The sequence below is a fragment of the Ursus maritimus genome, unplaced genomic scaffold (genome assembly GCF_017311325.1).
Source record: "Ursus maritimus isolate PB19 unplaced genomic scaffold, ASM1731132v1 scaffold_17, whole genome shotgun sequence".
Classification (NCBI taxonomy): Eukaryota; Metazoa; Chordata; class Mammalia; order Carnivora; family Ursidae; genus Ursus; species Ursus maritimus.
Window position 1 is genome coordinate 36,817,487 of NW_024424119.1, and position 20,956 is coordinate 36,838,442.

Genomic DNA, 20,956 nt, shown 5'->3' on the forward strand with positions numbered 1-20,956 from the left:
GTTGAGATACCAGCGCTGTCTTACCATAGGTTTTTAGAGTGCAATTTTCTTCCCTCTGAAGATCTTCCAGCCAAACTGCAAGCACAGTGGAATCTGCATTCCAGAGCAGGCCATTTACCTAGTAGGGAAAAAAGATGGGTCACCGGCTTTTCACTATGTATGTACTTCAAAATCTTTTCAAGAGCTGAATTCCCTGCCCTCACAAACCAAATAATCCCACTACTTGAGGTGATCCCCAGGCTACAGACTATGAACCCACAGAATCATTAAACAAATCTAGATAATATGTCTTTATATGTAGGGAACATTAAAAAAATGCCTTATGCTTAAAAATTTAAGATACTTAACCAAATGCAAGTTGATACTTTTAGACAATCAGGGAAATCTGAACGTGGACTAGGTATTAGATGATACTCAGGAATTATTACTTTATCATCATATAAAAAAAATGTTATCTTACCTGTTAGAAATGAGTATTAAAAATTAAAACCCCAGGAAATAAAAACGTATGTGTGTGTGTTTAGGCTAGAAAATGGTGCTTGGATGAAACTCTACAAAATGTTGGCATCTGTTGAAAGTGAATAAGAAGGACATGGAATTCATGAAACTCTTCTCTCAACTTTTATCTTCAATTTTTAATTTACATGTAACAAAATTTTAAATTATGTTTATGTCTACGTAATTAAAGCTTACCATTTGGTGTTTCTGCTCCAGTAAAAATCCTAATGGTACACAAGAGGCTTAAGGTTTAAATGTTATTAATAAAAAGTATCTACCATTGGAAGCATTATGCTTTTGGCCAAACAATACAAACGAGGACTTCTATCTGTGTTTTACCTAGTCTAAGAAAGAATGCCATTTCTTCTTTGCAAAATATCCTTTTAAAAAAAGCCTCTTTCAAAAACAATGCAGTTAGAAGAAGCCACTATTTTTATTATTGTCTACCCTAGAGCTTCTCTTTATATACCCGTATAAGATATAAGCCTCTATAACTGTGAGAAGTCCTCTCAATTTGATGGGGAAACAACTCAGGCACTTACCTTAACCTCATCTTTGAGAAACGGAAGTGTAAAATGTCCATGAAGAAGGCCATTTTTCTCAAAAAACACAATATCCTGCTGATTGGGTTTCTCTTGTGTAGATGCAATCAAACTACCTGAGGGCCTTAAAGCAAACCCTGAGCGTTAGAACATCCAGAAGTGCAGCCAGCTGGCTAAGAACAAGACGCAAGTCAGAGAAACAATTTTTCCAACAAAAAATCTCCACCCAAGGGAGGTTTAAATCCCACATGTCTCTTGGCAAGCTCTCCAGTCTAGTGTGGGACTACACCTGCCCAGAGAAGGGCCTCTTCCTAATTTGCAAACACTCCATTTGCCCACAAAGACTTACAAATTTAGACTGCACCAGTGCGACTTTTAAATAAAACAATAATTTTTTAAAAACTATTCCAAATATAATATCCTATAAAAAAGTAATGTATTTCTCCTTTAAGTATATGCCTTCAGCAACTATTCCATGCTCAGATAAGTATTTCTTAAGACTTCTCAATCTAGGGGCACCTGGATGGCTCAGTCAGTTAAGCGTCTGCCCAGGGTCCTGGGATCAAGCCCTGCATCAGGCTCTCTGCTCAGCAGGGAGTCTGCCTCTCCCTCTACCCTTCCGCCCTGCTTGTGATCTCTCTCTCCCTAATAAATAAATTAAAAAAAAAAAAAATCTTAAAAAAAAAAAAAGACTTCTCCATCTAATTAAAACATGCCAAGCACCTCATCTTGTTCATATTTGTCTCTATGGTTTTAATTTAAATACCTTTCTCTCTTTGCTCTGTCATTCAATTGTCACTCAAATACTGGTGGGAAACATGACGTCTAAAATCCAGAGACCCAGGGGTTTGGCATATAACAGATGCTACTGAGAAGGAGATGTTTCTTCTATCTTTACTCAGGGAAGCTGCAGACACTGGACAGGAGGTAAATCAAGCCTGAATCCAGCCTGCATGTTCCTCAGCAAGCAGAAACTTCCAGTCTAAGAGCTTGTAGCTTGTGCAGAGAAGAGAGCCCTTTTCCTAGTTTTCACCAAAGCTCACTGCCCCACAGAGCTTTGTAGACTATGACTTCCCTTCTGGGCACCATTTTCTGTTACACCCAACGGCTTCATACAGACCCACCCTATAAGCCGTAAAATGTGTGGGCCTTGGTATGACGACATCTGTGAAGAAGCTCAGAATCCACTATTCAAATTGAATTCAGACTTCAGGAAAAGTAGAAAGAGAAACATACAGGCTTATAGCCAAATGAGAAGTTAGTATCGTTTTGTGTTATATAAACACCTGTATTTAACAGGTACCACCACCCCTACCCGAGTTCCTAGATATTCCCTGAAGAAGTTACAAGGTTTCTTCTCCCACTCACTTCCAAGCCAGAGCTGGTCCCAGTCCTGCCACAGGCTCACTGGTTGACTGCAAAGCAAACTCTCGGTTCCATACTCTGACCTTCCGAGCTCCTGCATAGCAGGCAGAGTTAAAATAAACAGACAGACATCTTAAAATGTTGTCAAGTCAGAACGATTCAAACATCTCATTAATAAAAACTGCCATGGTTTTACAAAGCCAAGCAGATTATCTTATTAAGAATTTGTACCCAACAGGTAGGAAGCTGGACCAGATGGCCTCAAAGAATTCTTCCAGTTCTTAGCTCTAAATTCATTTAACATCTAAAACAGAACCTTGTATGAATAATTTTAAAAAGCAAAAGGAAGAAAACCTTCTTGAACTTCATAAAATAAATTTTTCTTTAACTGCAATTTATTTCCATACCTGTCTCTGGGCAAACAACACTCACAGCAAAAAATTGGCCATCACCACGCCATGTCACTTGTGGTCTATGGTCATCCCAGGGCAAAGCCGACTCGTACTAAAGAGGAGAAGAAACACAAATGTTACTGGAGTACTTAAATGGCCCCAAATCAAACAAGCCCCAGGCTATTAAAGTTAAATCTTTTACAGGAGGTTTAAGCTATCTAGAAAACCAACTATACAGAATCCTCAGGAACCCTTCTAAGAGGCAAGACTCTTAGACCCTGAAAGCATCCAAAAAAGAGAACAAAACAAAATCTGTCTTGGAGCATTAAAAAAAATGGTCTCCAAGCACAGCAACAGAGGAAAGGAGGTGCAGATCTGGATATTAAATAAAATGGCTCAGGAATCTGCCGGGTAACTAGGATAAGGATATAAATGTTTAGTTTATCTAAATGTCAGAGGGTAGAGTTCTGGTTCTTTGATTACTATGTAAGCTTCAGAACAGTACACAGATGAGTTAAGAAGATGAGAGGAAGGTAGGCAGGGAAAACCAGAGGCGGTAAAGCCAGTAGTAACGATGAAAATACAGAGGAGTTCTATGGTCTGCAGTATGGGAAGAAGAAAGGTCTCCAGCACCACCTGCATCTCAATCCTGAAGGCCTTGAAGACAGAGGCTGACTCTGCGGGGTGGGGAACAAAAGACCACCCGAGCACCCATTCCAGTAATAGGGTGCAGCAGAATGGCCACACTCTGCATGGGAGGGGATACACAGGCAGCCTAACAAGACCTATTCTCAATGACACTGCCCTACAGCAGAGAACACAAACCTCTAGCGAAGGGTTAAGAGATGACAGACGAGTTACATGGAAGGAGAAATCATTAGGGATGGAAAATCTGCTCAGCCCAAATCTGAGGATCATTCTCAATTTCTGTCTCTCACCCCACATTTAATCCATTATCAATAACTCCTATAGTTCTACCTTCAAAAGGTATTCATAAAAAAGGAAAACACAGTTTCGTCCAAAGGGGAAAATCATAAAAAATATCTAATATAGGTATGTAGGAAAGCATGAAAACATGTATATAAATGATCAACAATGAATGAAGGACAGCAGCTCTGGGGAGGAAGGAAGGAAAGAGTACCAGGAAAGGATGCAGAAAATGCTTCATTTCTATCTGTGATGATGTATTTTTTAAACTGAATATTGGTTATAATTATTCTCTATACTGAAAAGAAATTACAAAGCAACTTGGCAAGGAAAAAGGAGTCTTTCTAGATTGACTCATTCCGAGGGCTCGACATGGTTTCAGTTTTACTAAAGCACAACAACTCTGTCCATTATTAGCCTCTAACAGGCCACCTAGAGTTCCTGGTAGACGGCAAAACTTCTATTTGTTCCGGTCAAGGTCCTGTATCCATCAGACCAATCTTACCATCTGCACCTGAAAGGCTGCTTGCCGGCCTTCTGATCCATGGAACTGCGTCTCCTTCCTGCCCCATCCAACAGTGATAAACTTGCCTAGGGAACAAGTGACGGAGAACACGCAAGACAACCAATAAGCTAAATGAAATAAAAGCAGTTTCATTGCGTTCTTCATTAAGTTAGTCACTGGCAATTACTTGGGTCCTCTGAGACCTCTCAGTAAATTGACCAACACTCAATGTTTGAAAAACCAATATTCCATATTATACACAACAATGATTTTTGAAGAATTTTAAATGGCCTTATTTGGGAAAGCACTTTACTGCCATCTTATATATTCTAAATTCCCTTGATGATAGCAATTCCCACTTTGCAAGTAAGAAGAATGAAACATGAAGAATTTATAAGACACCTCCATGGATAAGAACATTAAACTCAAGATGAGAGCTGGGAATAAAATTCTGATTATAAGCATTCAATCAACTAAATGCATCCAACCTCCTCTATCAGTGGCGGAAGCAACTGTAGATTATGGAATTCACTCCTCACACCGACAGAGACTGAGACCCTCCAGTGGCAGAGGCCAAATTAGAACAAAGGGTATCTGCCTTCTAGCCTGAGATTCTCTCTAAATCATAAATGTTTCTCTTGCATAAAATACGAAACCAGAGATGCTGAAATAATGCAGCCCCTGTCGGGAGGAGGACTAGGCAGCCACCAGCAACAGGTACTACAGCCGTCTCTGAAGGCATCGGCCAGATCCAAAACCCAATACTTCCCTCCTGCCATTGATTCTGATGAAGCGGGGCTCTTCATAATTTCTATATATTATGGGTCAGCATGACCATTTCCTGTCTGCTTCACAGGGGTCCAGGTGAGTACTGTAATACCTCAAAGCACACCTGCAGCTGTCTATGAACAGCAACGCCTACCCCGGCACACACCTTTGTGCTTCTGAAACCTTCCAGAGAGACGTAAAGGACCAAGGAATGAAGCAAGAGAACTTTTCCAATGGGATCAGGGATCAGCAAACCACAGCATGTGTCTGCATGTACAAATAAAGTTTTATTGGGGCAGGTAGGTAGCTCAGTCAGTTAAGCATCTGCCTTCAGCTCAGGTCATGATCTGAGGGTCTTGGGATCGAGCCCCACGTTGGGCTCCCTGCTCAGTGGGGAGCCTGGTTCTCCCTCTCCCTCTGCCACAGCCCATGCTTGTGCGTGCACTCTATCGAATAAATAAACTAAATCTAAAAACAAAACAAAAACAACAAAATTTTATTGGAACACAGACATGCTCATTCCCTATGTATTATCTATAATTGCTTTAACACTGCAACAGCAGAGGTGAGTAACTACAACCGAGGCTAAGTGGCCTGCAAAGCTGAAAATAACTGCTATCAAGCCCCTCACAGAACAAGTTTGTCAACCCCTAGGTTAGAGGAAAAATACCTATTCACAACTCCATGGAGTGATTTTTTTGTACTGACAAACACATGTCTAAGACCTAAGACCCTAACTTGGACCCCTATTCCCTTGACTTATATTCTGTAAGCTTCTTCTGAAAAAGTTACTGGGATTAGCCAGGCCCCGTGGACTTTCCCATCCAAAGGTGTGCTGGTTACTTCTATGACTGTCCTCAAAAATGGATGCCCAGGAATTCCCACCTGAGCCTGCCCAGGAAATCCACCACCTGCTCCTGAGCAAGTTCACCTCCTCCCAAGATTGGAAAGATTCCCTCCATGCCATTGACTCCCAATCCACAGGTCTGGCCTATCCTGAGCTTCAGCTCCTTATACCTGACTACTCCACGTGGTGATCCCATATGGTCCTTCAACAAACCCAGAACAGAACTCACCACCTACCGCTTACAACCCAGCACTTCCCCACCTTCCCTCTCAGTTACTGGCATCTATATTCCCATCACCTGAGCTTCTGACCAGAGTCCCACTGAACTCTTTCTTCCTCACCTTACATACCCAAGCCCATTTATTTCACTTTCTAAACTGCTATTTCTCAAACTGGCTAGAATGGCAGGGGACCATGCAAACTATTCCAAAAACATTTCTCAGATAATTCCAATTCCAAAAAGGTATTACCCTCCTTACTGAGAATCAAATGTTTCCTGAATTCATTCCCTCTTTTAGCCCCACACCGACCTTCCTTATCTGGATTCCTGTAGCCCTCCTATCTGATCACCCTGCCTCCAGTCTCTTCCCTCTCCACTCATCAACCAATCAATCTTGCATCATCAAAACCTTTAACAACTGGTCATTTGTATAGCCAAATTCCCTACCAAACTCAAATCAAAATCTATCCTGTTTATTTCAAGCCACACTCCTGTCCTGTTAGCACCAGTACAGACGTACTCACAGCGGCCTGAACAAGCCATGACTGGTCCATGAAGCATCTGTGCCTCGGAATGGACTAACTCCATTGCTTAGACCACTCCACCACCCTTAACCCTCCCCGACCCAACACCAATTAGCCCGGCTAAGACTCAGCTCACGCCAGCCTCCTCTGAGAAGTCTTCCCTCTCTGTGGCTCCCTTCCTGCCCTCATGCTACCCTAACACCTGCACATCAGGTTATTATGGGACTCCTCAGAGGAAAAGCTGAATTATCCACAGCACCAAACACACTACTGTGTTCACAGTACCTACTCAAAATCATTTCTGAATAAATTATTTTTGAATGAATAAATGAGCAGCAACTTTCTAAATGATTTCTGAGAGTTGGTAGAACAAGAAGGCATGAGGTCAGGAATCAGCAAAAGTTAAAATCCCTTCTGCCCCCATCCCTCTCCTCAATCAGGCCATCTATCTGGTGCCCCCTTGTTGGTCAGAGCTTCGTACACACAATAAACATCTCCCCTCTTCTCCCTTTCAATACTCCCACAGCTTCAAGGCCCAAATCACCTCAACTAGATCTTAGCAAGAGAACAATCCGATGGTTCCCATGAAAACGCAGAGTCAGGTCTAATCAGCAGGAACTAAAAATCAGCCTTCTATCCCACCTCTCTTGTTTTTGCCCCAAAACTGTACCCCAGAAATGCTCTCTTTATTTCAGCTAGCACAGTTCCTTTCATTGAAGTCCCAGCCTAAGCCTGTCCTGAGGTTTGGGCAACAACTATGTAGGTGACATTAAGCAGACTTCTGTCCCCAGGTTACTGGCAAAGTGAGTTCTCAGACTTGGAGAGGCACCAGAGGTATGCCTTTTACTAAAGTCTGGAATGGGCTAAAGCAACGGGCTTATCAGACATTTAATGCACGAGGCTTCATGTTTCATAATTCTTTGGGTTTATGATGTGACTATTAGTGTACACGAAAATGATCAAACCTGAGAGGAACTTCAGATCACAAAATGTTTCAAACAAAGCTATACTCACCTTCACCAAAATCATCCTGGTGGATCTGCTGTTCCATGATTGGTTCAAAGTCTTTTGTCATCATAACTAGGGTCTGTTGACCTTGGGTGGGCACAAACAAGAACGATTTTGCTTTCATGTAACAAATTTGCTATTTCGTAAGTATCTACAACACTGGAAGCTACAGAGCTGGAGTGGAGGAGTTTAGAGTCCGAACAGGGAACACATAATTCATTCTAAATATTTTGACTTTCATTTGAAAAAAGAAAGAAAGAAAAAGCTTCGACCAGCTAAGTTACCTGGTGCTTATACTCAATCATTTATGTACGTAAAGCTAACACAAAAATCTACCTAGCCCCCCTCCACTAACTTCAACACTTCACCGAGGTATCTCTTCCACCACATACCTTATCAGGGGTGCCAGCTTACAGAAACTTATCTGGAATGAAGAGACTTACAGGATAAAAAGCAGTTTTAAAGAGCTCATGAGAGCTCCGAAAAGAGGTAAGAGCGCAGTCTTTAGAATATATTTATAGTGACTCTTCTTTCTGAGGAGGTTAAATATTGCTAACATTTTTAACTACAACTGTGGACCTTGTAGATTCTCCAAGTTTTATGACTCCGTTTCCCATTTCTAAAAATCAAAACAGTAATATGAAATAACTTCTTAAAACAATGTATTAAGCGCGGAAACTTAAGTCAAAAAGAGCACATTCCCTTTAGATTATAATGCTGGTATCATTGTTCAAAGATATTTTTTGAATAAACCCCCCAAAATTTAAGTCTTTAAGATATTAGGAGTCATGTTTTATAAAAGTCACAGTGAGAGACAGTGACAAGCTTACCTGTGGCGAGGAGCACCAGCTCTTGGTCAGGACTCCAACTCATGACAGAGATACCACTGGCTACACTCCCAACACATTCCAGCTGCATCAGGAGACAAAGGTGAGTTTTTGAAATACAGCTAAAGTACAGCTGAAATACAGCTAAAGCCATGCCAACAACTTTTTGTAAAGAAACACATAATGCAAAGACTCTAATTTGCAAAATGCTTAAATGTAATATTTAAGCATTAGCTCCTGATTTTTTTAAGCTTCTACACAAAACACATGACTTATTTGAGGATGCTTGAGAGTTCCTCCTCACTGGACTCCTCCACTTACCTGGCATGTGCTGAGATTGCAAAGTATGACGTCTCCAGAGGCTGTGGCCACACACACAGACTCCTGATCCAGCAAGTCCTGAATACCAACAATGCAGCCACTTCCATCCTCTGGAAGAAAGCCTTCAGCCACTAACGAAATTTCATTTTTCACCTTTCACCAAAACAAACACATAAACAAATTAGGCCAATCTATTTTTAAGATCAATTCATTACATTTCCAAAAACAAATTAATGCTTCTTTTCTAATATAAAAGTTTTCAATTTTTCCTAGATTAAAATCCAAACTTTCATTTGAGAAATATCGCAACACTACTGTCTTTAATTAAAAAAAAAAAAAAAGTTAATGGGCCCTTTTTGCCAAGCAAGTACTAAACAAAAGCAAGAAGCGTGGTCTCTTTAAAAAAAGCCCAATAAAACATGAAGCTAATAACTATGGTTTTCTAAAATATCTATAGTATGGTAGAAAAAACTAAGAATGTAATCACCTAAAATACATTAGTAGCAAAATATAATTAAAGCAATACCTCAGAATCAACTCAAAGATTTTTTAAGTATGTGTATACATACATACACGTATACATATATATGCATATATACATGTATGTATATACGAGCATACACACGTATTTATATATATACACAAACACACTCAGGATCCATCAGTGAAGATTCTGATTTAGTTGGCACAGGATGGAGGCTGAAACACAATTTTAAAAAGCTCTACAGGCAATTTTCGTTTGCATTCCCAGTTGAGATCCACTGTTCTTTACACGAAGGAAAGGGTAAAAAATAGGGCACCCACACGAAATATAAAGTCAGAATTTTGCCAACTTACATTTCAAGCAGAAGCAGAGTTAAGGGTAGGTTACTATTTAAGTAATGCCTAATATGACACCAATATAAAGCAAAGGGAATGTTCATTTAGGAAGATATGTGAAATCAGTAAGATTCAAACTAAAGCCTATCTGGGGGAAGCAGGTTTGTAACAAGATAAGTCGAGGGTCCTGCAAGTGCTAGCATTCTCCATCACTAACTTACTTCTCTTGCAACAGGGTCTATTTCTATCAGTCCATGATCTGAGCCAATGAGCACTGTCCTCTGTTCGGTTCGGAGAGAGAAGCACTGAGGTTTCCCTGGAGCCTGAATATCCCTGAACTCCAGGGTCCGAAATAACTTCAGATTTCTCATGATGAAGCAACACCTGAAAGAAAAGTACAAATATCCCTTGATGAAGAATTGCTCTGAGAGAAAGGAATAGCTTACCAGTGAAAAATGACACTTATAGAAGCAAAATGATTCAGGGGCAGGGATGTGATAGTTAGAATAACCAAGAAAAAAAGAAAAAGACCTAATCTGAACCCACACAGGGATGTGTGGTAGCAACCTCACCAACTCAGAGCGTTTATCTATGGTCTACAAACTGAGGCTCTGAAATCTACTTTAAGTTCCTTCTCTTTGGGAGAGGCAAGAGCCTCAACTTCAGAATTTTTTCTTCAAAAAGATTTAACATCAGTTATTCCTCAGGAAAGCTGAAGATCAAAATAAACAGGAAAACATTTTATTTTTGCAAGTAGGAGTATCTTTATAACCTGAAACTTATAAAATCATATTAAAAAAAACATACGCGCACACACACATACACACTGTCAGTTAAAGAAGATCTAGAATAAAATAGCTTTAATATCACCAGATAAATTTATTTGTAAACTGGCTTTATATGTTCATTTAAAAAATAAATACTGAAATTAAAGATAGAAATAAAAGTATTTACTATTCTCAGGGAGAAAATAAAGACACTGTGAAATTATACCATTTACCTCAAAATGATGACCAACATCTGAGGAGCCTGACAACTTGATAAAACTACGTCACATAATTCTGCTTTCCTGGCCTGGTTTTTACCAGTACAATAGAAAAGGTGACATAGGATGATAAATAGGAAACCTACTTTGGTCTGGCCAAATCAGACTTGCTTTAAAGCATAACATTAGCTAAGAAAAAAAAATTAATGTTAATGTGCTGGATATTTATACTCAGATCCCTCTGAAGTTTATAATTAGAAGTCCTTAACTTATGGTAGGGGTGGCAAATATATAGAACACAATGGCCTTATTATCACCTTCATCCAAGGTGAATTCTCTCATCTTCCATTTCATACACATGACAATGTAAAAATAAAATTAGTTAATCCTCATCCTACCACTGCACATAGTGGTAAGTGTAATATAAAAATACAAGATGTAATGTGGGTTAAGAGGAAGGCAAGATCATACATGGTGGGAGTGAGGAAGAAAATCAAGGCCAACAATGGTTTTGTAAGCTTTGGTGACATTCATATTCAAGAACTTCTGGAAATTATTTGAACCTATATTATACCATGCACGTTTTTAATTTAGATCTAATTCTACACAGAAAACTTGGGTTTTTGAAGGAATATAAAAATCACCTATCTTTCATCTTTAAACATACAGACGACCAGTGACACAGATCTGAAAGGATGGGTAGATTTGAGATGAGAGATTGTCTGACTAGAAGGGAGTAAGCAAGTAACAGAGGAGCAAGAAAAGAGAACAGACAGGCAACTGAGGTCCTATGTGTAGAGTCTCCTGTCTTTTATGCTAGTTTATCTAATAATAATCATGCTAGTACTGTTGCCATTATCAGATCATCAAAATGTCTTCATATCTCTCCCTGTGAACTTAGATTCCATTAACCAACAACCTGTGGAGCCCTGGAGTCCAAGGACCCCAGGATAAGAATTTGGAGGATAAAGACAGAAGGAGCTGAGGACTCTCTTGATACGACAGTCATTGTCATCCCAGCAATTGGCCTCCATTCTTGAAGGGGCCCATGGTCCCAGTCCCTAGCACTTCCAGGACCAACCTCATCAACCCCACCCCAACAGATACTAGCACTACCCAGGCAGTCTCTCTCCAGGCACTGAAATCCAGAGCGTGGGACTCCTCCTCTGAATTCCAGAGTCCTCAACACCAGAAGTGTGAGTCCCAGCTTTAATAGTGCCTCTCCTCCAAGATTAGGTCATGCAAACGCCATCTTCCCTTGTTTTGAACCCAAGCTCTAAACTCAGTATTATAGCTACTTCCATCAGTTTACCTTTTACATTACCTCACTGCTCCCTTTCGTTTTTATTCCTCTAATAGCTACTTACCCAATTCTTCATATTAAATTCTGTTGACATTTTGTGTGGTTTCTACTTTCCTGATTGGACCCTGACTGACCAACACAGCAAACAACTGGTGTTCTCAAGTCACAGAGCTTCCAAAATCACTGACAAAGATGAGCTCATCATTTATCTCCCCCATTCCAACCCTTCCGAGCTCAAAAGGAACTTCTCTTAACTTTTCACACCCACGTCCTTATTCCCTTATCTTCTCAGAAGTGTCCCCACTCCTTTTCAAGGCTAGGGAAGTGGTATCCTTCACACTCCCCCAGGACCTCAACTTATTAGTACCCTTTCTTTTACATCGGCAATCCCCAACTCTCTCACCCTCGATTACTCTTTTCCCAGCCCTTAATTGTGCCATAGATCTCTTCATACTACAGATCAAGTCTGTATCCTCTCTGAAATTTCTGGCAACTCCTCCACCCTTGCTCCTCTTCGCTAATTAGCATGTCCACCACTACAAGTTATCAGGCAGCTCACTGATATGCTGATTAGATCTACATGTCTAGCCCCAACTCTCCCCAAAGTGAACAAATCCACAATTCAACCTCCTGTCGTTATCACAAGGATGTCTCATAAGCACAACACACATAGCCTGGAAAACGAAGTACTGCTATTCTCCTATTCAAATGAGTTTCTATTTGAGGACATGGCATCTCTTCTACTCTCCCTGTCCCCCAAGCTGAAAACGGTCTTTCCCTTCTTTTTGCTCACATTTCATATTAACCTATTCATTTACTGGTTAGTTCCATCGCTGTCAATATATAGTTTCAATCCTTTGCAATGTCTAATCAATCCTACGACCCGGTCCGTGGCCCACATGAAACACCTACTGAGCACTTAGTAAGTGCTAGGATCTGAAGACAAGAGAGGCCTCTGTCACTGCCCACACGAAGGTCACAACTTAAAGGGAGAGAGAGCCATATAATATACATTAGATGGAGAAGCACGCATCTCTAGATGCGAGAAGCAACGCGAAACACTCATCCAATCCACTAATAGCAGTCGCACATTGATTGGTTCAGCGGTACTATCGACTCCTGCAAGAATTCAGAGGCTGGGTAAATGTGCAGCCAGGGAAGCAACACGTCGTCCTCAGCATGCAGCGCAGAGCCCCCGGATGGAGCAGATGCCATGTCTGCAGAAAGAGAACTTAAGGCTCGAGGGCAGAGGTAGTCACGCCGCACTCCACTCCCGGGCCTCCCGCAGCAGGCAGAGGTTGCACGCTCAAGGATCCCCTCAGTCAGGACATCCAGACCACAGAGCCGATTCCATGCCCTCCACCCCGAGGGAGTCGTTCGAACGCTCACCTGCGATGAGCTCCGAGGACCCGCAAACACCGGTGCGTCCACCCTCGCCTCACCCGCCACGCGCAGCGGGCCTTCCAGAGCCCGCGCGAGGCTGCACACACACCTCTCTCCGTCCGCGACTCTCCAGCTTTTGGGACGCGCACGGGGCCGCCCGGGAGCTCGTCCACAGGGAGTAGGAGCTGAAGCACGGCAGTGAGACCGCGAAGAGCAAGCGAAGTAGGTGAGACACGCGCCCAGCGGCGCGGGAGTGACGTCACGAGGCGGAGGGGGCGTGGCCGGCCTTCTCCAGGGCCCGGGCAAGCTAGAGGTGGGGAGCGTCGCTGCCCCTCCGCTCCTGTCCCTCCTAACCTATAGTATTGGATCCCCGCTTTGACGTCGGACTCCAAAACACAGTGCTAGAAGCTCCGGTGGCGGAGTCGGAGGGACCAGGGAGCAGCGCGCGTGCGCACGCCGCGGGCCGCGCGCCGGAAGCACGTCCTCCTCCCGGGCAGGCTCGGAGGAAGTGCTCGGATCTCGTAGGGCGGGACTAGTGGCGCCCGTGGTCGCCATGGCCACTGAGCCCGCGATCGCCGAACCGACTGTGCCGTCGCTCGTGGATCGCTACTTCACGCGCTGGTACAAAGCCGGTAAGTGGGGAATGATGTCGGCTTCTGTTCGGCTGCCTTGGCCTGATCCTGTAGGGACAGTGGTGACAGATCATGAACCACGCTCTTCCTCTCCATGTCCGAAGGAACTGGATTTCTCTGTTCCTTCTAGGCGGAGGGAATGGCAGTTGCACAGCCGTGGAGGCCTGCAGTACAGTCGGGCGCACTCTGGGGCTGGGGTCCCAGTGCGAGTTCAAGGGTGGGTCGCTTGCGGGAAGGTAGTCGAAGGTGAAGCACCACCCCCAAGGAAGGTGGATTGCTATCGCCCTGAGTGCCTGCAAGGATTTGACGGGTTAAGTCCTACAGCAGTGGCGATATTTACAGTGATTTAAATGATCAGGTCGAAAATGGTAGAGGCAGGGACGGAGAGGAGAATTGGGTTAGAATGGAGGCATATAGAAAGCCGAATCTAACAGTTTTACTAAAAGTTGCTAGTATCATATACTTGTCACTTGAAAGTAGATGCCATGTTGTCCTGCTTTGTGTACCCAGTAAATATCAGTGGTGGGAGGCACTGAGGACCCTTCTCTAACCCCTACTTGCTTGCTTTCATTCAGGGATAATAGGTGTACTTATTTTTTTTTTAATTATGGCATACAATTTTTTAGCCAAATTCAGATGACTAACCGTTCCGGTTTATCCAAAACTAAAGGATTTCCCAGAATCTGAGACTTTCAGAGCCAACATCAAGATAGCCCTGGGTAAACCAGAAGAGTTGGTCACTCTAAAATTGACTGATAAAACGTATGCCACTATATTATATAAAGAATGCATTGCTAATGGCACTTTTTCTAATAGGAATTATGAGTGTACTCATTTTAATAAGTGAAGATAAAGCAAGAAGGAGCAAAGAGTTACTGATCATTTAATATTGAATGAATGATTCCACCTGGGCCAGATCTCTTTTTAAATACCTTACAGGAAGCCTTTATGTATATCTTTTTAAGTAATGAAGGAATAGCAATGATCAGTGTGTATTCAATCTTCATGATTATCTCTACAAACCAAAGAAAACACCACACAGTGGCAGTAAATATTGGTCCAGCAACCAACAGACTCATTCATTCTTCTAGATGTCAAAGGCAAACCCTGTGAGGACCACTGTATACTACAGCACTCCAACCGGTAAGCAAATTGGGAATTTTTAATTATAAAAAAAAAGTTTCTGGTATTGTAGCCTGGTATGGTCTTGGATTAAAAAAATACTCATTAATGATTAACTTCCACCGTGTTGAAATGGCGTTTATTATGAGTTTGGCTGACAAGAGTGAGCCTTTCAGTGCATACTCCAAACAAACTTGATTACCCCAACATCCAAGTGGAGAACCACACCCTCAGTCAGCCACTGCTTGAAGTAACTAACCAGCCTGTGCCCACCCTCAGTGAATTGCCAGGGCTCAGAGAATGGACTAGGGTAGAGGCACGGGTAGAATCCTACACATACAGGGATGCCTTACTTCTCTCTCAGTTGTACCTCAGTTCTACCTAAAGACTTCTAGTACTCTTCCTTCTTCTGGGAAGGATATTCAATCTCATTTTCTCCTATTACTGCATTCCCTTCTACAGTTAAGCTCCAGTAGTAGCCAGAGGAAAATGTGGGGCAATGATAATTTGACTAAACAAATGTCAGTTCATATATTCTTGTGCCAGTAGGAGTCCTGTGTGGTATGAGGAAGAATTATACCAGCCAATAACACAGCATCAAATTTTTGCTCCTTATAGAATATGTGTCATCACATTGGCAGAATCTCATCCAGTTCTTCAAAGTGGAAAAACAATTAAAAGCATCTCCTATCAAATCAGTACCAACTGTAGCAGACTTCAGAACAAGGTCTCTGGGAAATTTAAGCGGGTATGTTCCCGTCATTCTCTACTTAAATCTTCAATGTCTTAGTAGTGATAGATCTAGTCAGTCTGAGAATCCAGTGATGTATGCTCAGCATACTTCCCTGACAGTTTGTTGTGCTGATTTTTTAAAAAAGGTGTATTTATTTTAGAGAGCACGAGCAGGAGAGGGAGAGAGAGAGAAAATCTCAGGCAGACTCCGTGCTGAGCGCAGAGCTTGATGGAGCTTGATCTCATGAACCTGAGATCACAACCTGAGCTGAAACCAAGAGTCGGACACTTAACTGACTGTGCCACCTAGGCGCCCCTGATGTGCTGATTTTACGGATACTTTAACCCTAGGGATGCCTGGGTGGCTTAGTCGGTTAAGCATCTGCCTTCAGTTCAGGTCATGATAGGGTCCTGGGATCAAGCCCCATGTTGGGTTCCCGGCTCAGCGGGGAACCTGCTTCTCCCTCTCCCTCCTGATCGTGTTCTCTCTCTCTCAAACAAATAAATGAAATCTGAAAAAAAAAAAAAAAAGAGTACTTTAACCCTGAAGAAATTCTTAAACCAAAAAATGAGGTATTTCAGGAGGTGTAGGATTTGTCATATTTTCTGTTACGTATCACCATTCCTGTCATTCCCAGGGTGGAGGATGGGGAAGGTGGGCCTTTGAAAGGACAACTTCATACCAATATAACGAGATATTTTGTCTCTTCTAGTTTTATTAAACCAGTATCCTGAGTTCTATAAAATTTAGGTGACCAACTCTTCTTTACCATGTATTTTCAAATGTAAATAAAAAATAAATAAATTCTCAGGTAGTGAAAAAACAATCAGTCTGAAAAAAAATACAGAAAAAAAAAATGAAAAAAAATACAGTATTTGCTCCTTACCAATTTAATACCTTATCTAGCCACACCCTGTAGCTCTACACAGTGCGGGGTTGTACAGGATATTATCTCTACCCTATACAACTTTAGGCAGGATGGACACATTTTATTAGATGATCACACCAGGGACAATTCAGTAACATACGGAAGTACCCGACATACCTACTGGGTAAGGTTTCAGTGGATGATTTAGGTCCTTCATTTTCTGACTTGATACTAAGAGTTTCTGCTAATTTCCCTCACTGTTGTAGGAGACCCTTGCTTATACTCCCCTTTGAGGTTCGAATTTCCCTATTAATGTGCCTTACAATTAATTTTTCCTTGCTCAGGAAACACATGGACTTAGAAAAGTATGAACCTTTCTTAAAAGATAAAGTCTACAGGGGCACCTGGGTGCCTCAGTCGGTTGAGCATTGACTCTTAATTTTGGCTCGGGACATAATGTCAGGGTTATGGGATCGAGCCCTGCGTTGGGCTAGTGCTGAGCATGGAGCCTGCTTAAGGTCATCTTTCTTTCTCTGTGTCCCTCTCCTCCATCCCCCCCCCCCCAGCTTCTCTCTCTTAAAAAAAAAAGATAAAGTCCACAAATTACAAGTATAACAGTTAGTGTTTGTGAAGTTCCTGTGATAAATCTTTGTCCAAAGTAGTAACACTATTGTTACTATTGACAAACAGAGAAGAACCTGCATTTGGAACCCATTAGAGATAAGTTTTGATTCTCAGCACCGCCAATCATTTATTTTCCCAAGGGAGGTGATAAAAAGGGGTCAAAACACTTCTGCTCTTTTAACGTAGACCCAGTGACAGACACACACTTTGGGACAAATCCCCAGCCCCTCCTCCCAAAAGTGAGGAGTCACACTTTGGGAGTCCTCCCAAAAGTGAGAAGTATTTTGAAATGAAGTACCCATGTGCAGATGATTGAAGCCAATGTGGGAGCATCTGTATGCTGTCTGATGCTTTGAGTGCCGGACACCTTGGTGGCTTAGTTGGTTGAGTATCTGACTCCTGGTTTAAGCTCAGGTCATGATCTCAGGGTCCTGGGATCAGGCCCTATGTCTGGCTCTGTGCAGAGCTTGGAGTTTTGCTTGTCCCTCCTCCTCCTCCCCCTCTGCCACTGTCCCCACCCCCACCCCACTCACAAGTTCTCTCTCTCTCAAATGGATAAATAAAATCTTTAAAAAAGAGAGAAAGAGAGAAATAATGTTTTGAGTGGTAAAGAGGTCATAGAGAATAGCATCTTGACCTCAGATACCATGTTAACTATAGGAACAATTCCTGGGGAAAAAAGTAAGCAATATAGACACGTGTGCCTCAGTTTCCTGGGAGCTTCCTTGTAGACATTAGTCAGAATCTCACCAGATACATCGATAATAGTGGAGTACGTGAAACAGTCGTGCCGTAGCATTCAAACAGATGAGTGTGAAAATGTAGTATTTGCTTCTGGGTTATAAGGATAATGGGTAAACTATTCTTGTTTGCTATTTAAAATTTTCCTGTATTTTCCCAATTTTCCTCAAAGTGCATTCTTTTTAATTAGAAAAATATCACTGCTTCAAAAAGTGTTGATTGACTCTAATAAAGAAGTTCCTTTATCTAGTAAGTTCTAATATAAAAATAAGCTGGGAATCTTAAAGTAACTTTGTATAATATTGCTGTCATACTTTATCATGTTGAATTTTATATTATTGCTTATTGATGGATTTTCCTACACTTTTGAAATCTTTATATCTGGCCATATGTAGCTTTCTCATTTAAAGTTGGTAAAATATATTCTTAATCTTTTAATTAAACTACTTGTTATGTATCTTAGTCTGCTCTTTCCCCTAGAGCCTCTGATGGTACCTGGCCCAAGTAGGCACTTACATAAATGTTTGAGTAAATGGTTTTTCTGTACTTAACGTCATTTTTACTTAAAACACTAGTTCAGGAATATATTCTCTTAGCACACTGAGGACTGGCTCTCAAAGGAAAGTGGACATATACATCACTTAATTACTTCTTCCCTTTTATTATCAGGGGGCACAGTTTCTAACAGAGCTTGCACCTCTGTGTAAGATTTACTGCTCAGATGGAGAAGAATACACCGTATCTAGGTGAGTTACTTTTTAACTACAATTGAGGAGAAACAAAGGAGGTAGTATTTTTCTTCAAAACACCTTTTTTTTAACTAGCTGTGTGAGAGGACGGTTGATGGAAGTGAATGAAAACATTCTCCATGAACCATCTATTCTTCAAGAGAAGGTAAAGGAGGCAGAAAAAAGGGTGATCCCATCCACATACTTATTTGATTTTACACATCTGACAGTACTAAATGTTCTATTTCCTTCCTAGCCATCCACTGAAGGCTACATTGCGGTTGTGTTGCCCAAATTTGAAGAAAGTAAAAGCATAACAGAAGGGTTACTGACACAGAAACAGTATGAAGAAGTCCTGGTGACGCGCGTTCATGCCGCGACAGCTACCTCGTGAGTGTCGCGCGGGATAATGACTCCTCCGCAGCCTGCGTGATCCGTGCGCTAAAGAACCGACACGTGTGAAGCATGCCTCCCACCCCGCCACCCGCAGGGAGGCCTGATCTGCAGACTGAACCTAGTCTTCCCTCTCTGTCTGGCATAACAAGGTTGGTTCCTATTTTGTCCTCAGCCTCCCAGATCTGCCCTGCCCAGGTACCCACTTTGTTCTTTTGCTTTTCTAACAACTGGCAAGCAAAGGATGTTTTTCTGATTAAAAACAAAGCACTTTGAGGAAAATTTGGACAAGACAGATGAGTTTTAAGTAGCAAAATAAAAATAATTTACCCATCATCCTGTAACCCCTTGGTAAATACTACATTTTAACATGCTTCGGTTTGAGTGTTATGGCATGGTTATTGTTTTTGCCTCAATTTTCCTTCAGTTTGAAGTTTAAAAAAAAAACAAAAAACCTGGCCTTTTTTACCCAATGTGCTTCCGAGTGACACTACCAAAAAGCTTAGTGCCGCCTCTGCAGCCCCAAGTCTTTTCCCCTGCAGTCGTGGGGGAGAGGCAGAGTACACTGTCCACCCCTTCCGCAGCTCGGACGGCCTTCCTCTCTGACACAAAGTCGACTGTAACACTGTGGCTTCTTAAACGAGGGATACAGGGAAAGGCTTTGCAATGCAAAGGGCCTTCCCAGCATGGAAGTACTCTGACGCAGAGTAAAGCTGCTTACTGCATACGTACACTGTGGTCGCTCAATCCCACACTCTCGCTACAGGGCAGCCAGCCAAGAAGTTGCTGACAAGTTGCCATAATCCAAAGGCACAGATGCCTTTGAATGGAACAAAAACTTTCACATCATCTAAACTGACAACGGAACTGATTTATGGTTTAAGACTGTCTATTCATTTACACTGAATGTCAAATAGAAGGACTTTTAAAATTGTCATTTTTTTCTTAAAGGCTGCAACATGTGTACATTTAAATATCTCTGTAAATAAAGCAGAAGATGTAATTTAATACAGAAGAAATCACTTTACTTGTAAATTCCTTTGGTTCTCTATCCTCTTACACAGTTGAAGTCATAAGTCATCCCTTCCCCACCCGCAACTGCACTTAAATAAGAGAAGATACGCTCTCATTTCAGGTATGTAAAAGTATTTTGTAAATAAAATCTAAAAATTATTTTTGATTCTCGAGAAGAACTTCCTGTCACTTGAGCGCCAGCATGACAGTCCCTTAAATATACCCCCAGACATGAAATAGGTAATAACTCTAGGAACACCTACATAATGGTGCTGTGAGCTAGAAACACAAGCACAAACCAGCAGGCCCCCATTTCATGTAACATAATGATTCCTGAAGACATGAGAAAACAAAGACTAAAGATAGTAAAAGAAATATATATTTTACACATAACATTGTCTCACATTGTTCTCCCATTACTTTTGTTGTAATTTTAAAGAATATTTTGGCTTCAGGGAATAAAAATCATGCTTGATAATTTTTATAAAGGAAGTGTTTTATAAAAGTCAATAAGCTGAGTATATCCCATTTTCTCATGAAGGCTTACAGTAACCTTAAGTTTCCTTCAATAAAATATTGACTAGCTAACTGGTAGTACTGTGGTTCTTCAGGATCTTGTGAATATTGATTGTGATAGCTGACCCAGATACCAATCATCAGACAAGCTTCTATAACTACTGCCGTTTGACAACTGACATGTTCTATCAGATTTCAAAATGAATTTCACAGTTTTGGGATACAAGCACTAGCAAGACTTCAAAACAAAGTTATACTATAAGGACAGAACATATAAATCAGATCCTTCAATCAAAGCCCCAACCCAAACAAAAAACAAGAAAAGCTTTAAGCTCTAAATTAAAAAGATGA

At 41.5% G+C, this 20,956-nt stretch overlaps 2 protein-coding genes across 4 annotated transcripts in view; one reads left to right on the plus strand and one right to left on the minus strand.

The window, feature by feature from the left end:
- The window catches only part of ELP1 (elongator acetyltransferase complex subunit 1), a 57,307-nt gene extending 43,703 nt beyond the window's left edge, over positions 1-13,604 (minus strand). Inside the window, exons 1-10 of the mRNA XM_008707928.2 lie at positions 13,241-13,604; positions 9,785-9,947; positions 8,745-8,897; positions 8,427-8,508; positions 7,603-7,683; positions 4,230-4,315; positions 2,813-2,909; positions 2,409-2,499; positions 1,041-1,164; positions 25-118 (exon numbers count right to left, since the gene is read on the minus strand). Of these exons, the coding sequence (XP_008706150.1) occupies positions 25-118; positions 1,041-1,164; positions 2,409-2,499; positions 2,813-2,909; positions 4,230-4,315; positions 7,603-7,683; positions 8,427-8,508; positions 8,745-8,897; positions 9,785-9,934 (958 nt within the window). The 5' untranslated portion in view covers positions 9,935-9,947; positions 13,241-13,604. The remainder of the gene's footprint in view (positions 1-24; positions 119-1,040; positions 1,165-2,408; positions 2,500-2,812; positions 2,910-4,229; positions 4,316-7,602; positions 7,684-8,426; positions 8,509-8,744; positions 8,898-9,784; positions 9,948-13,240) is intronic.
- Positions 13,605-13,716: 112 nt separating this feature from the next.
- Positions 13,717-20,677, plus strand: ABITRAM (actin binding transcription modulator). 3 transcript variants are annotated; one of them, XR_572720.2, is made up of 7 exons: positions 13,717-13,866; positions 14,958-15,009; positions 15,607-15,736; positions 18,624-18,700; positions 18,779-18,848; positions 18,939-19,227; positions 20,140-20,677. XR_572720.2 is itself a non-coding variant. In XM_008707929.2 (6 exons), the coding sequence occupies exons 1-6, from the start codon at positions 13,788-13,790 to the stop codon at positions 19,074-19,076; spliced, it is 546 nt and encodes a 181-aa protein (XP_008706151.1). In that variant the 5' UTR covers positions 13,717-13,787; the 3' UTR covers positions 19,077-20,078. The 3 variants fall into 3 exon arrangements, 1 of the variants encoding a protein (XP_008706151.1); XR_572719.2 differs by lacking the exon at positions 20,140-20,677 and adding an exon at positions 19,842-20,078; XM_008707929.2 differs by lacking the exon at positions 20,140-20,677 and having other exon boundaries at positions 18,939-20,078.
- The last annotated feature ends 279 nt before the right edge of the window (positions 20,678-20,956 follow it).

Excerpts from the sequence above, each read along its gene's own strand:
- ABITRAM (XM_008707929.2), top strand. The coding sequence starts at position 13,788 with ATGGCCACTGAGCCCGCGATCGCCGAACCGACTGTGCCGTCGCTCGTG. Across the intron at positions 13,867-14,957 it reads CACGCGCTGGTACAAAGCCG|ATGTCAAAGGCAAACCCTGT; the intron begins GTAAGTGGGGAA and ends TCATTCTTCTAG. Across the intron at positions 18,701-18,778 it reads GAAGAATACACCGTATCTAG|CTGTGTGAGAGGACGGTTGA; the intron begins GTGAGTTACTTT and ends TTTTTTAACTAG.